At 41.3% G+C, this 16,981-nt stretch overlaps 1 protein-coding gene across 3 annotated transcripts in view; it reads right to left on the reverse strand.

Annotated features, from left to right (window-relative positions):
- The window catches only part of TDRD3 (tudor domain containing 3), an 87,387-nt gene that overhangs the window by 34,406 nt on the left and 36,000 nt on the right, over positions 1 to 16,981 (reverse strand). For 2 of the 3 annotated variants that reach the window (XM_081326483.1, XM_081326484.1), the window contains exons 7-8: positions 5,432 to 5,581; positions 3,146 to 3,283 (exon numbers count right to left, since the gene is read on the reverse strand). In XM_081326483.1, coding sequence (XP_081182609.1) covers positions 3,146 to 3,283; positions 5,432 to 5,581 — 288 coding nt within the window. The remainder of the gene's footprint in view (positions 1 to 3,145; positions 3,284 to 5,431; positions 5,582 to 16,981) is intronic. The other variant, XM_081326485.1, reaches the window with a different exon arrangement.

Consider the following 16,981-nt stretch of genomic DNA (forward strand, 5'->3'; position numbering starts at 1 on the left):
AAACTGAACTTAGTTCAGTGTGATTGTTTGGTGTTTTTTTTCCTGAATAGCATCCATTTGATTGTTGGTTTTTGTTTATATGTAAAAGTCTCTGCTGTGCATTTTTTTGCTAGAACTTTATGACCCGTCTTTACACCCCAAACCCCATTTATGTCTTCTGCTGTCGCCAGTTTTCCTTGTTTACTAATTCCCTCCTCTAGAATAAGATGCTGGAGCAGAAAAGCATAAGAGAAAGAGTTCAAAATAACGGCGTAACCTTCATAAGAAAACAAGGTAATCCCACCTTTCATTTCCTAGCCCATGAACTTTTTTTTTTTAGCTAAAGCCCCTACATTCGGGGTCGGTTCTCTCGCCTCTCCTGTTCAACATCTACATGAAACCGCTGGGTGAGATCATTCGTGGTTTTGGAGTTGGGTATCATCAATATGCCGATGATACCCAACTTTTCTTTTCGACCCCAAACCACCCCAGTGATGCCCTCGCTGTGATGTCCCGTTGCCTGGAGGCGGTTCGGGTCTGGATGGGGAGGAACAGACTTCAACTCAACCCTGACAAGACTGAGTGGCTGTGCATTCCGGCATCCCGGGACATTCAAAATGTTCCATCTCTTTCTATGGGGGGTGAGCTCTTACCCCCCGTGGATAGGGCTCGCAACTTGGGAGTCCTCCTAGATTCACGGCTTACCCTGGAAGATCATATAGTGGCCGTGACTAGGGGGGCTTTCGCCCAGGTTCGCCTGGTGCGCCAGTTGCGGCCCTATCTGGACCGGGATGCCCTGTGTACGGTCACTCATGCGCTCGTGACCTCTCGCCTTGACTACTGTAATGCTCTCTACATGGGGCTTCCCTTGAAGACCACTCGGAGGCTCCAACTGGTACAGAATGCGGCCGCGAGAGTTGTCTTGGGAGTTTCCCGGTACTCCCATGTTACACCTTTGCTCCGCGAGCTGCATTGGCTGCCAGTTGTCTTCCGGGTGAGGTTCAAGGTCTTGGTTATGATCTTTAAGTCCTTACATGGCATGGGTCCGGGTTACCTCAGGGACCACCTGCTGCCGGCGTCAACTCCCCTCCGCCCTGTGCGTTCCCACAGAGAGGGCCTCCTCAGGGTGCCTCCAGTCAGGGAATGCCGACTGGTGGCCCCCAGGGGGAGGGCCTTCTCTGTGGGCGCTCCGGCATTATGGAATCAACTGCCGGTGGAGCTCCGGATGTCATCAGACCTCCGAACCTTCCGTCGCGGCCTGAAGACCCACTTATTTGAATTAGCTGGTCTGGCCTGATGGGGGAATATGGGTTTTTAAATCGTTGTTCTTAATATTGTACTATTGTTTTTTAACTGGGCATTGGTTTAATCTTTTTTAACTTTTGTATTGTTATTTATATATGCCCTGTGAACCGCCCTGAGTCCCTAGGGAGAAGGGCGGTATACAAATAAAATAAAACCTAAACCTAAACATTCTTAAAATATCAGAAGTCCACAAGATGTCAGGACCTTGTTTTGTTTTTAAATGTCCGCTTGTGTTCTGTACCAGCCTGCTACCGGCCCTGCAGAAAAGGCAGGGACAACCCCTTTTACAAGAAGGCAAGAGGCTGGAACTAAGCCTGCCAAATTTATGGACACAAAAGCAAACAGAACAAGACACGAACCACGAAACAGGAGCTATTCAAGCGGTTGCCTTCAGCAAACCAGCCCTCCCACGCATTCCCCTTTTATACAGTTCAGGGCGTGGCTTCTCTCTGCCTCCTTCCGAGGTGCCCCATTGCCTTCCTCTGTTTACTCCTGACTGACTGCCTCCTGCGTTGGGCGTCCTTGAACAGGGCCAGCTGTGGGTCATCTTCATCCACGCTGTCAGGCTCACACAGCTGGGTCTGCGTCGTGACCAGGTGGGAGGGGCCTGGCTGAGGGCTCTCATCAGCAAGCTCTCCAGCCCCCTCAGCAACCTCTCCAACACCCCCCTCCTCCTCTGAATCATCCGACCCAAATGCCGAACCCACAGGCTGACCCTGAATCACAACAGCTTGAAGGCACACTAAGAAATGTGGTGCTTATTTAGTTCATTTCATCAATAAAACTAAAACAACTCAATCGATGAAATGTAGGTCGGTGTGTGAGATAGCTGGTAATTTCTGGAATCAAGGTCAACTTATGCCTGCCTCCGGAAGTTGTGAGTGCCCCAACACTGGAAGGTTTTAAGAAGAGATTGGACAAACATTTGTCTGAAATGGTATAGGGTTTCCTGCCTGAGCAGGGAGTTGGACTAGATGACCTCCAAGGTCCCTTCCAATTCTGTCTATTCCATTCTATTTTTATTCTTATTCTACTTCTATTCTATTCTTCTATTCTATTCTATTATTCTTCTATTCCATTCCATTCCATTCCATTCCATTCCATATTCTATTCTATTCTATTCTATTCTATTCTATTCTATTCTATTCTATTCTATTCTATTCTATTCTTCCATTCCATTCCATTCCATTCCATTCCATTCCATTCCATTCTACTCTACTCTACTCTACTCTACTCTACTCTACTCTACTCTACTCTACTCTACCCTACCCTACCCTACCCTACCCTATTCTCTTTGTATTTCTGGTCGGTGCAGGAAGCATCAGATGCTGAATTAACGATTACATAAAACAAGAGTTGGAAGAGATCTTGGAGATCTTCTAGTCCAACCCCCTGCTCAGGCAGAAAACCCTACACCATTTCAGACAAGTGGCTGCCCAGTCTCTTCTTAAAAACTTCCAACGTCGGAGCACCCACAACTTCTCAAGACAAGTCGGTCCACTGATTAATTGTTCTAACTGTCAGAAAATTTCTCCTTAGTTCTAAGTTGATTCTCTCTTTGCTTACTTTCCATCTGTTGCTCCTTGTCCTGCCCTCAGGTGGTTTGCAGAATAGGTTGACCCCCACTCTTCTTTGTGGCAACCCGAGACATTGTAAGACTGTCAACCCTAGTCCTTCTGTCTATTAAACTAGCAATACCCAAATCCTGCAACAGTTCTTCACGTTTTAGCCTCCAGTTCCCTAATCATCTTTGTTGCTCTTCTCTGCAATCAGTCACAATAACCGATTGAACACCACGACCGTTTCCTACAATGTGGAGAAGATATTCTTTTTTTTTGGGGGGGGGTGATGTGTATCTTACCAATTCACGATAGACACCTTCATTTTTTCCTTCAGGCTTCGTCTTCTCCTTCTGGAATACGTCTCTGCATCGATTCCCTCCAGCATTCAAACTGAGATTGCTTCTGTTGCTGCTGCCACCACCGCCGAAAGTCTTGGTCTTTAGAGAAGAGAACCACGCTTTAGTAACGCCGCTGCCACGTATTTCTAAAGTGACTTATAAGCCAAGCACACGCGTGTTCTGTCCCAGCCTATGTGAATCCTTGTTATGCTCACAAGGAGAAACCCCTCTTCTAAGATACAGGCAGGAACCGCAAGAAAAAAACAACCCCTTTTATTCTCACAGACCTGAGTCAATGTCCAAGGCGAACAAACACAGTCCACAGAAACTCGAACCTCAACATGAACGGTTGCCTTCGGCAACCAGCACCTCCCACACCTTCCCTTTTATAATTCAGCCAAGGCGTGGCTTCCTAATGCCTTCTCCTTTGCCTTTGGAGACGCCCCATTGTGTTCCTCTGTCCTACTCGCTTCTCTTGCCTGCGCTTTCATGCATCCTGGATTTGTCCCAACTGTTCCGCATCACTGTCCAACTCAGGCTCCCAGCACAGCTGTGTCTCAGCCTGAGTGCGAGTAGAGGGGCCAGGCTCCTCGTCCAACTGTAAGTCTTGGAGCTCCTCAGAGCCTTCCTCAGACTCTAATGTCACTGCAGGCCCCTCCTCCTCATGATTCCTCAGACTCCTCATCTGATTCCTCCTCATCTGATTCCCCAGACTCAGCTGCCGGATCCACTGGCTGGCAAGAAATCACAACACAACAGCTCCTCGGTGCCTTAGGTTTAAATGAGCATTGTAAGGGAAGTAACATTTCTTGACTGAGAATATGAATTTGGTATCTCATAATACTTCCCTTGAGAGCCCTTGTTGTCTTTCTCATAATTAGTTAGGGTTGCCATCAGGTCAGATCTGACTTCAGACAATTGTACAGTCAAATACTAACCATCTTGACCTTTCTCCATTTATCTATAGTTCTTTCAATAATATTTCAGTAATTTTATTGATCGCTTCCATCCAGCTTGCCCACTCATTCCCCTTCTGCTATTTCCCTCAACCTTACTAACATAATTATTTTATCTATTCTGATGCCTGCTCTTATAATATGCTCGAAATCACGGCAGTTAACAATGGTTGTTAAGGGAATCTGGCTCTTCTGCTGACTTTGTCAAAAGGTCGTAAAGGGGGATCACATGATCCCAGAAGACACACGCCAGCAGCCGAGCATCTGAATTTTGATCACATCATCCATGGGGATGCTGCAATGGTCCTTAAGCGTGAAAACCATCTTAAGTCGCTGTTCTCAGTGCCATTGTAACTTTGAATGGTCACTCAATGAATGCTTTTAAATCAAGGACTAGCTGTATCTCAATGTGTACCAATTGGGTGGGGAACAGGACCAATAGGACCTGATTTGTGCAGCTGGTATAGCACTAGCCCAGAGGTCCCCAATCTTTTGGACACCTTGGATACCAGGGACCGGTTCCGTGGAGAGAGGTTTTTCCGCAGACCGGAGGGTGTGTGGTTTTGTGTGCTGCCTGCATCTCATAGATTGCGCTTTGCTTGTTTGTGCGATCCAGTTGCTGGAATGCCACAGACCGGTACTGGTCCACAGACCGGGGGTTGGGGACCCCCGAACTAGCCTACAGAATCCAGTAAAACGTTGCCACTCACACAAATCAAGAAGCTTCCATTCAAATACCACAGTCTCCTAAACACAAGTCACCGTGGTCAAATCACATACTCAAGAGTGATAAATGTATTAATGCAATTCAGGTATCAGGGAAGATTTATAAGACTTATAGGGTATGAAGGAAAGTTGGAGGCGTACGTAGAAATGCCATGTAATTTTTCAGCAGAGCAGTTTATGACACGGGATGCGTCATGCTGTGCCAGTTATCAAATGCAAAATGCTTCACTAATGGTAGTGTTATTAGCCTTAAAGCATACATTCTCGGAATACCTTCTCTTAGGGTTTTTCCCTTCCAAAGACCAAATTGTAACACAGATTTTTTTAAAGAAAACATGTACCCTTTTAACCCCAATGTTTTTTTAAGATATACACAGAATAAAAGTCTGTCTATTCCAAGATTGCTTTTTTCTTCTTCAGTAATTCACACTTAACATCCTAAGCCCAGTACTTTAGAAACGGCCTGCTCTTGATGGATCACAGCAAACAGCTTTTCCATAGGTGGTTAAGATCTGTCCCGAGATCATTCGTCTATTGTTTCAAAACAAGAGGCATTCGTTCTAACCTCCTTGCTTTTTGCAACTTCGGCAATAGCAGCGGTCCGCTGTTTTTCAAATTCGTCGTTGTCGCCCATCGGCTTAGCCACGTTTGTGACCTGCAGGGTTTTCCGGTGGTCCAACTCCTTGCTGTCCACTTGAAGCTGAGATACGCATCTCTGGCGACGCAAAAGCAGATTTAAGCAAGAGATAAACCTACAACGTGTTTTAAGTCTTCGTGTGTAAAAACAAACCAACCAACAAACCGATCATTTACTTGGGAGTTGAATCTAAGCCAGGACCTGTCCTTGGCATCTGCCAAAGCAGGTTTTGGCAGTCAGAGAAGGAATGGAGGACAGTAGTACTGGTGATAAGAAAGAATCGTGCGGCGTAATAATAATAAAAAAAAAGGGTTAGCACTGAGGTTACATTGTCCCTACATCAATTTTATCGCCAGAGCGATCGGCTTAGAAACGGCGAGCTGAAATAATAACCAATAGACTAAAAAGAAGGGGCTGAGAAGGAAGGGAGGAAGGAAAAAATCTCAGTGCGGTTACAAGATGCCAGCAGGTGGGAGAATTTCACCTAGCCCTTTAAAACAGGCAAAAAGAAAGGTTTGTTCTAAGCATTTCCATGCACTGGCGCCGATGCTGTGATCAGTGTTCAGAAGTTCTTGGCAGGGAACAGGAAATTTCACCTTCCTTTATCTCAAAATGTGTCTTCCTGACAAGGGTGTGGCTAGCAAGCATGCGGGCCCAGGAGCTTCCCATAAACCAACCCCTTCCCTCTTTGGGGGAAAACGCAGTTCAGACTGTTAGGCATATGGTGTTAGCCTACAATGTTGGGTTGAAAATATATTAACCATAATGCTATGTCTTTAAGTTGTTAATTGGCCAATGGGTGTGTAAGTGTTCTCATGGCCATAAGAGGAAGCTAGGAACGTAGCTTCTTTCTCTCTCTGAATTCACTGATCTCTACTGTTACTGTTTTTGCTCTGCTGTTGGTTTACTACTGTTGTAAACCTGAACTGTGTATTGACCTCTGGACCGGTAAGAAGACTTTGTAGTTTGGATTACTCCTTGGACTGTTGCTATTGTGTATGACTTGGACTGTTTATTTTTGACTGTGCATTTTTGTTTTTACACCACCTCAAAGTAAAATACTTTTTGCTTTTAGAACTCAGTGTATTTCTGTGTGTGATTTTTACTGCTCTCAGTGCCCTTCCTTGTCTGTGCAACTCTTTGGTAGCACAAGGAGACCTCTGCACAATAAATTCCATAACATATAATATATAATATATATAATATATATAATATATATAATATATATAATATATATAATATATATAATATATATAATATATAATATATAATATATATAATATATATTAAACATAAAGATAAATTAATACAGTATATTAATATATTAATTAATATATTATATTAATAATATATTAATATAATATAATATATTATCCAGGAGATGCCTGACATCAGTTCTTGTGCATATATATTAATATATTAATATATTAATTCTCTCTCTGAATTCACTGCTTTCTACTGTTACTGTTTTTGCTCTGCTGTTGGTTTACTACTGTTGTAAGCTGAACTGTGTATTGACCTCTGGACCAGTAAGAAGACTTTGTAGTTTGGATTACTCCTTGGACTGTTGCTATTGTTTATGACCTGGACTGTTTATTTTTGACTGTGCATTTTTGTTCTTACACCACCTCAAAAGTAAACTACTTTTTGTTTTTATAACTCAGTGTATTCTTGTGTGACTTTTACTGCTCTCAGTACCATTCCTTGTCTGTGCAACTCTTTGGTAGCACAAGGAGACCTCTGCACAACAAATTCCTTAACACTGGTTATGGGCCCAGGCCTGTACTGAGAGTTAGTACACACAGTATTCCTAGCTGAGTTTGTGTTAGCTTTTTGGTGTAAAATGGCACAAGAACAGTTGTCAGGCATCTCCTGGATAACCCGGTTGGATGGGACAAACTATGTTTCCTGGTCCACAAAATGCTGCTTGCTTTTGCGCAAGGAAGGACTATGGGCTGTTGTAAATAACCCACCAGATACTACTGCTTGGGATCCAGATGACGAAGAGGATGCAAAGAAGTTAGACGACTTTAAACGTAGCAATGAGAAAGCTCTTTGCATTATTGGACTAACACTGAATGACCAGCAGCTTGTCCATATTCGTGGTGAGGAGTCTGCTGCTAGGTGTTGGGATATTTTGCGAAGGCTTTATGTTCGTGACAGTGTGGGTGCACATATACACCTTACACGTAAGCTGTTTAGGGCTCGTCTGCAGAAGAATGGAGATATGCTGACCCATTTAAATTACATGAAGGCAACTTTTCAAGAGCTTCATGAAAAGGAGCTGATTTTTTCAGAGTTGCATCAGGTCTACATTATTCTGTCATCTTTGGATGAGAGTTATGATGAGTATGTTTCTTCTTTGGAAGTCCTGACCAGAGAGGAACTGACATTGACTAACATTACTGGGAGACTGCTGGAAGAGTCCAGAAGGAGGCGTGACAGAGACCAGCTGAGAGAGACACAGCCACAAGAGGAGCAGCAATTTACCACTGCTTACAACGTCAAGAAATGTTTTTCTTGTGGGGCTAGAGGGCATATAGCCAAATTCTGTAGAAAGGGTAAAAAACAGAATGTGAATAGCAGTGGGAAGGCTAAGAAGGGCATTGGTTTGGCTGTTTCTGATGAACCAACATCCAGAAATAATGAATTGTGGGTTGTTGATAGTGGGGCTTCACAATGCATTACTAAAGTGAAAAAGAGGTTTATTAATATGAAAAACAGCAACCAATATGTTTCACTGGCCAACGGTTGGAGGATGAAGGCCTCTGGTGAAGGTAATTCCTATTGTCCATGCATTGATGAACAGTTACCTATGTTATATATACCTAAACTAAGATTCAACCTGTTATCTGTAAGGGAATTGGTTAAGGTTGGGTTTGTGGTAACATTCAGAGGGGAGCAATGCACTATTGAGAGGAATGGAACCTGTGTAACTGCTAATTTGAAAAATGGTTTATTCGTTCTCACAAGTAACCAGGTTAGTACAGTTAAAGCTAACTCGATATGTGAGAACAAGAAGCCACATGATGAATGTATACATTTATTGCATAGGCGGTTAGGGCATGTAAACTTTAACTCACTACGTAAAACAGTTGAGTTAGTAGAAGGAATTAAACTGAAGCCATGTAGTAAGTATTTGAATTGCAATGCCTGTAATCAGGAAAAGAGCAAGGCAACTCCTGCAAACAGGATAAACGGCTTCAAAACAACTGTACCTTTGGAAGTTGTGTTTGCTGATTTAATTGGACCCATGAAACCAAGTTTAGGAGGGTCATGTTATGTTTTAAGTATATTGGACCACTACTCTAGATATGGTTTTTGTTATCTGCTTAAGTCAAAGGCAGATACTTTCCAACAATTTGCAAACTGGCTGAAGTTCGTGGAGAGAAAAACAAAGAGAAAGGTTCAGTGCATAATTACTGATAATGGTACTGAATTTACAAATAAGTGTTTTGTTGATATGCTACAATCAGCTGGCATTGAGCATAAACGTTCAGCCCCTTATAGGCCTCAACATAATGCTTTTGTTGAGAGACGTGGGCAAACGTTACAAGCCATGATGAGAACCATGTTACAAGATTCAGGCTTAACAGATAGACTGTGGGGGGAGGCAGCAAAATGTGCAAACCATGTTCTGAATATAGTTGTTAATACTTCTACTGGTAAAATACCATATACTATATGGCATGGTAGAAGACCAAACCTTGATTACCTGCACACGTTTGGCACCCCAGCTTGGGTCCACATTCCTGCACAACTCAGGAGTAAAGGCCAACATAGGGCTAGGCAATTATACTTCGTAGGTTATGAAGCTAATCACAGATCCTATCGTTTCTGGGAACGAGGCACAACTAATGTATATAACAGTGCGAATGCAAAATTCCTTGAGCACGTTGGTTGGGATAGGTTAGAGCAAGAAACTGTTAATACTGATCCTCTAGTGTTTGAGGACTCCTCTGATAACGTAACTAGTAATGATAATGCATCTCCTGTAAATATAAAAGATGAAGAGGAGATAGGGGAGATAAAAGATGAATCAGAGGAAGGAAAGGAGACAGAAATTCAAAGCCCTGTAATTCCTTGGCGTTCAATGCGTATCAGACATCCACCTGATTGCTATGAAGCAAGTGTAGTATGTCAAGTTAGTGTAGAGCCTTCTAACTATGATGAGATCAGGATGTATCCTGAAAAGGAACAGGCATCATGGAAAGCTGCAATGAACAGGGAGTTGAAGTCTTTGCAGGATCTTAACGTTTATGAGAAAGCAAAACTGCCACCTGGTGAGCAAGCTATAGGTTGTAAATGGATATATAAGTTAAAGAAAGGTGTAGACGGGACTGTAACCCATAAGGCACGTTTGGTTGCACAAGGTTTTGCCCAAACTACTGAGGATTATGACGAGGTGTTTGCACCCAGTCTAAGGGCAACTACTTTAAGAGCAGCTTTAGTATGGGCGGCTAAAAACCAATATATGGTTAATCATGTAGATGTTGAAACTGCATATTTACATGCTCCATTGCAACATACTATTTATTTAAGAATACCACCAGGATTGACCAGTGATAGAGACCATGATTGTTGGGAATTAAAGAAAAGCCTCTATGGATTGAAACAATCAGGCTATGAGTGGAATAAATGTTTAGTTAATGAGTTAAGTGCAATAGGTTTTGTAGCCAGTAATGCTGATCCTTGTTTGTTTAGAAGGGAACACAACGGAGCATTATCTTTTCTCTTATTATTCACAGATGATATTGCAATAATAACAAAAACTGAGTTAGAAGCACAAACTATCATTTCAAGATTGCAAACTAAATTCACAATTAGAAATCTTGGAGAAATAAGCCACTATTTGGGGTTAGATATTGTGAAAACAAATAGGGGTTTTAAGGTGTCGCAAGCCAGTAAGATATCTCAGTTATTAAAGAGATACAATATGGAAATGTGTAAACCAGCAAAAACTCCGATGGCTATGGATTTTAAGGACACTAATGTGGAGAGTCCTGTATTTGATAAGACTATGTACCAATCTTTGATAGGAAGTCTTATGTATCTGAGTAATTGGACTAGACCTGATATTTCTTACTGTGTAAATCAATTAGCTAGGTACAACAATAATCCAACTGTTAGACACTGGCAATCAGCTAAACGAGTATTAAGGTATTTGAAACAGACTATTCACTACTCGTTATATCTAGAGCCAAATCGTGAGTTAATCCTTACTGCATATGCAGATGCGAGTTTTGCCTCTGATACAAACAGTCGTAAATCTACCTCAGGGTTGGCTGTAATGTTGGGTGATTCTTTGATTGGATGGAAGTCCATTAGGCAAAAACACATAAGCTTGTCTACAATGGAGGCTGAATTTTCATGTCTATCAGTGTTATGTACAGAACTGCTAGTGTACAAACAACTATTGTTAGATATGGGTTTAAATGTAAATGATCCATTTATTGTGTATGAGGACAATCAAGCTGCGATAAAGATGGCTAATAATGCTGCAGTAAGAACAAGATCTAAACATACTGATCTTCGTTATTTAAATGTCAGACAATGTGTCAAAGATAAATTAATACAGTTAGAGTATTGTCCATCTGATGTAAATATTGCAGACCATTTTACGAAGGTACAAAGTGCTGTGAAACACAATGCTAATTGTGAAAGCATGTGCATAAGATTGTAAGAGTTATATATTATTCTACCCAAAGGGGAGAATGTTAGGCATATGGTGTTAGCCTACAATGTTGGGTTGAAAATATATTAAACATAATATATTAAACACAGTTTGTCCCCGGTTGGATGGGACAAACTATGTTTCCTGGTCCACGAAATGCTGCTTGCTTTTGCGCAAGGAAGGACTATGGGCTGTTGTAAATAACCCACCAGATACTACTGCTTGGGATCCAGATGATGAAGAGGATGCAAAGAAGTTAGACAACTTTAAACGAAGCAATGAGAAAGCTCTTTGCATTATTGGACTAACACTGAATGACCAGCAGCTTGTCCATATTCGTGGTGAGGAGTCTGCTGCTAGGTGTTGGGATATTTTGCGAAGGCTTTATGTTCGTGACAGTGTGGGTGCACATATACACCTTACGCGTAAGCTGTTTAGGGCTCGTCTGCAGAAGAATGGAGATATGCTGACCCATTTAAATTACATGAAGGCAACTTTTCAAGAGCTTCATGAAAAGGAGCTGCTTTTTCAGAGTTGCATCAGGTCTACATTATTCTGTCATCTTTGGATGAGAGTTATGATGAGTATGTTTCTTCTTTGGAAGTCCTGACCAGAGAGGAACTGACATTGACTAACATTACTGGGAGACTGCTGGAAGAGTCCAGAAGGAGGCGTGACAGAGACCAGCTGAGAGAGACACAGCCACAAGAGGAGCAGCAATTCACCACTGCTTACAACGTCAAGAAATGTTATTCTTGTGGGGCTAGAGGGCATATAGCCAAATTCTGTAGAAAGGGTACAAAACAGAATGTGAATAGCAGTGGGAAGGCTAAGAAGGGCATTGGTTTGGCTATTTCTGGTGAACCAACATCCAGAAACAATGAATTGTGGGTTGTTGATAGTGGGGCTTCACAATGCATTACTAAAGTGAAAGAGAGGTTTGTTAATATGAAAAACAGCAACCAATATGTTTCACTGGCCAACGGTTGGAGGATGAAGGCCTCTGGTGAAGGTAATTCCTATTGTCCATGCATTGATGAACAGTTACCTATGTTATATATACCTAAGCTAAGATTCAACCTGTTATCTGTAAGGGAATTGGTTAAGGTTGGGTTTGTGGTAACATTCAGAGGGGAGCAATGCACTATTGAGAGGAATGGAACCTGTGTAACTGCTAATTTGAAAAATGGTTTATTCGTTCTCACAAGTAACCAGGTTAGTACAGTTAAAGCTAACTCAATATGTGAGAACAAGAAGCCACATGATGAATGTATACATTTATTGCATAGGCGGTTAGGGCATGTAAACTTTAACTCACTACGTAAAACAGTGGAATTAGTAGAGGGAGTTAAACTGAAGCCATGTAGTAAGTATTTGAATTGCAATGCCTGTAATCAGGAAAAGAGCAAGGCAACTCCTGCAAACAGGATAAACGGCTTCAAAACAACTGTACCTTTGGAAGTTGTGTTTGCTGATTTAATTGGACCCATGAAACCAAGTTTAGGAGGGTCATGTTATATTTTAAGTATATTGGACCACTACTCTAGATATGGTTTTTGTTATCTGCTTAAGTCAAAGGCAGACACTTTCCAACAATTTGCAAACTGGCTGAAGTTCGTGGAGAGAAAAACAAAGAGAAAGGTTCAGTGTATAATTACTGATAATGGTACTGAATTTACAAACAAGCGTTTTGTTGATATGCTACAATCAGCTGGCATTGAGCATAAACGTTCAGCCCCTTATAGGCCTCAACATAATGCATTTGTTGAGAGACGTGGACAAACATTACAAGCCATGATGAGAACCATGTTAAGAGATTCTGGCTTAACAGATAGACTGTGGGGGGAGGCAGCAAAATGTGCAAACCATGTTCTGAATATAGTTGTTAATACTTCTACTGGTAAAATACCATATACTATATGGCATGGTAGAAGACCAAACCTTGATTACCTGCACACATTTGGCACCCCAGCTTGGGTCCACATTCCTGCACAACTCAGGAGTAAAGGCCAACATAGGGCTAGGCAATTATACTTCGTAGGTTACGAAGCTAACCATAGATCCTATCGTTTCTGGGAACGAGGCACAACTAATGTATATAACAGTGCTAGTGCAAAATTCCTTGAGCACGTTGGTTGGGATAGGTTAGAGCAAGAAACTGTTAATACTGATCCTCTAGTGTTTGAGGACTCCTCTGATAACGTAACTAGTAATGATAATTCATCTCCTGTAAATATAAAAGATGAAGAGGAGATAGGGGAGATAATAGAGGAATCAGAGGAAGGAAAGGAGTCAGAAACTCAAAGCCCTGTAATTCCTTGGCGTTCAACGCGCATCAGACATCCACCTGATCGCTATGAAGCTAGTATATGTCAAGTTAGTGTAGAGCCTTCTAACTATGATGAGATCAGGATGTATCCTGAAAAGGAACAAGCATCATGGAAAGCTGCAATGAACAGGGAGTTGAATTCTTTGCAGGATCTTAAGGCTTATGTGAAAGCAAAACTGCCACCTGGTGAGCAAGCTATAAGTTGTAAATGGATATATAAAATAAAGAAGGGTGTAGACGGAACTATAACCCATAAGGCACGTTTGGTTGCACAAGGTTTTGCCCAAACTACTGAGGATTATGACGAAGTGTTTGCACCCAGTCTAAGGGCAACTACTTTAAGAGCAGCTTTAGTATGGGCGGCTAAAAACCAACATATGGTTACCCATGTAGATGTTGAAACTGCATATCTACATGCTCCATTGCAACATACTATTTATTTAAGAATACCACCAGGATTGACCAGTGATAGAGACCATGATTGTTGGGAATTAAAGAAAAGCCTCTATGGATTGAAACAATCAGGCTATGAGTGTAATACATGTTTAGTTAATGAGTTAAGTGCAATAGGTTTTGTAGCCAGTAATGCTGATCCTTGTTTGTTTAGAAGGGAACACAACGGAGCATTATCTTTTATTTTATTATTCACAGATGATATTGCAATAATAACAAAAACTGAGTTAGAAGCACAAACTATCATTTCAAGATTGCAAACTAAATTCACAATTAGAAATCTTGGAGAAATTAGCCACTATTTGGGGTTAGATATTGTGAAAACAAATAGGGGTTTTAAGGTGTCGCAAGCCAGTAAGATATCTCAGTTATTAAAGAGATACAATATGGAAATGTGTAAACCAGCAAAAACTCCGATGGCTATGGATTTTAAGGACACTAATGTGGAGAGTCCTGTATTTGATAAGACTATGTACCAATCTTTGATAGGAAGTCTTATGTATCTGAGTAATTGGACTAGACCTGATATTTCTTACTGTGTAAACCAATTGGCTAGGTACAACAATGAACCAACTGTTAGACACTGGCAATCAGCTAAACGAGTATTAAGGTATTTGAAACAGACTATTCACTACTCGTTATATCTAGAGCCAAATCGTGAGTTAATCCTTACTGCATATGCAGATGCGAGTTTTGCCTCTGATTCAAACAGTCGTAAATCTACCTCAGGGTTGGCTGTAATGTTGGGTGATTCTTTGATTGGATGGAAGTCTATTAGACAAAAACACATAAGCTTATCTACAATGGAGGCTGAATTTTCATGTCTATCAGTGTTATGTACAGAACTGCTAGTGTACAAACAATTATTGTTAGATATGGGTTTAAATGTAAATGATCCATTCATTGTGTATGAGGACAATCAAGCTGCGATAAAGATGGCTAATAGTGCTGCAGTAAGAACAAGATCTAAACATACTGATCTTCGTTATTTAAATGTCAGACAATGTGTCAAGGATAAATTAATACAGTTAGAGTATTGTCCATCTGATGTAAATATTGCAGACCATTTTACGAAGGTACAAAGTGCTGTGAAACACAATGCTAATTGTGAAAGAATGTGCATAAGATTGTAAGAGTTATATATTATTCTACCCAAAGGGGAGAATGTTAGGCATATGGTGTTAGCCTACAATGTTGGGTTGAAAATATATTAACCATAATGCTATGTCTTTAAGTTGTTAATTGGCCAATGGGTGTGTAAGTGTTCTCATGGCCATAAGAGGAAGCTAGGAACGTAGCTTCTTTCTCTCTCTGAATTCACTGCTTTCTACTGTTACTGTTTTTGCTCTGCTGTTGGTTTACTACTGTTGTAAACCTGAACTGTGTATTGACCTCTGGACCGGTAAGAAGACTTTGTAGTTTGGATTACTCCTTGGACTGTTGCTATTGTGTATGACTTGGACTGTTTATTTTTGACTGTGCATTTTTGTTTTTACACCACCTCAAAGTAAAATACTTTTTGCTTTTAGAACTCAGTGTATTTCTGTGTGTGATTTTTACTGCTCTCAGTGCCCTTCCTTGTCTGTGCAACTCTTTGGTAGCACAAGGAGACCTCTGCACAATAAATTCCATAACACAGACGATTGAAAATGGAGCGAAACAAGTCATAACAAACTGGGATGGACTGATTTTAATTTCTTCTTTGTAATAGTGTACCTCCCTCTCTTCCTTCCTTCTTTCCGTTCTTTCCTTCCTTCTTCCTTCATGTTTCTTTCTTTCCTCCCTCCCTTCCCTTCTTTCCTTCATCTTTCTTTCTTTCTTCTTTCCTTTTCCCTTCTTCTTTTCCCTAGCCACACAGCTCACCGATCCAGCATGAGGAGGTATAGAATAGAACTTTATCTAATCACCCCTCCCTCCCTTCCCTTCTTTCTTTCATCTTTCTTTTTCTCTTTCTCCTTTCCCTTCTTTTCCCTAGCCACACGGCTCACCAATCCAGCATATAATAGAACTTTATCTAATCACTCTTTCTTTCCTCCCTCCCTCCCTTCCCTTCTTTCCTTCATCTTTCTTTCTTTTGCTCTTTCTTTCTCCTTTCCCTTCTTTTCCCTAGCCACACGGCTCACCAATCCAGCATGAGGAGGTATAGAACTTTATCTAATCACTCTTTCCTCCCTCCCTTCCTTCCCTTCATCTTTCATTCTTTCTCTTTCTTTCTTTCTTTCCTTTTCCCTTCTTTTCCCTAGCCACACGGCTCACCAATCCAGCATATAATAGAACTTTATCTAATCACTCTTTCTTTCCTCCCTCCCTTCCTTCCCTTTTTTCCTTCATCTATCTTTCTCTCTTTCTTTCTTTCTCTTTCTTTCTTTCTTTCTTTCTTTCTTTCTTTCTTTCTTTCTTTCTTTCTTTCTTTCTTTCTTTCTTTCTTTCTTTCTTTTTCTTCTTCTTTCCCTTTCCCATGAGGAGGTATGTAACAGAACGTATCTAATCACTTTTTGTTTTACTTTCCAGTCTGGCACGCAGGCTGCTCAGGTGGTGGGACTGAGGGATAAAATGCCAGAGAAGCGCATGATCCTGGACTTTGGATAGTAGCAACCCTAACTACCAAGTGAGCAGGTAAAGCAGGTGGCAAAGCTCCATTAGGGTGAGTAAAGCTCTCCAACCTTCCATCTTCTGACTTCATCCCTGCTGCTACAAATGCTTACACGTACTGAGGGGCCCTTGGTGCTCTCTGAACTTGGATTTGTGTTTGTTTTTTTCTTGCAGACGTTTCATTGCCCAACTTAGGTTACATCCTCGATGCTAGAAACGCCTGCAAGAAAACTGCCAGATTTAGAGAGCACCAAGGATCCCACAGTTCAGCCCTGAGCTACAGCTACAAATATTCTCTTGTACTGGCTTAAACGTATTTATTCAGCAAAGAATTTGTAAACCTTCTAGGTTTTTAAATGTCAGCTTCAAAAAAAAAGTATATTCAAATTATGTAATATTGCAGGAGGGGAAAAAACCCCTGTTGGAATAT

Source organism: Vipera berus, assembly GCF_964194415.1.
Source record: "Vipera berus genome assembly, chromosome: 4".
Classification (NCBI taxonomy): domain Eukaryota; kingdom Metazoa; phylum Chordata; class Lepidosauria; order Squamata; family Viperidae; genus Vipera; species Vipera berus.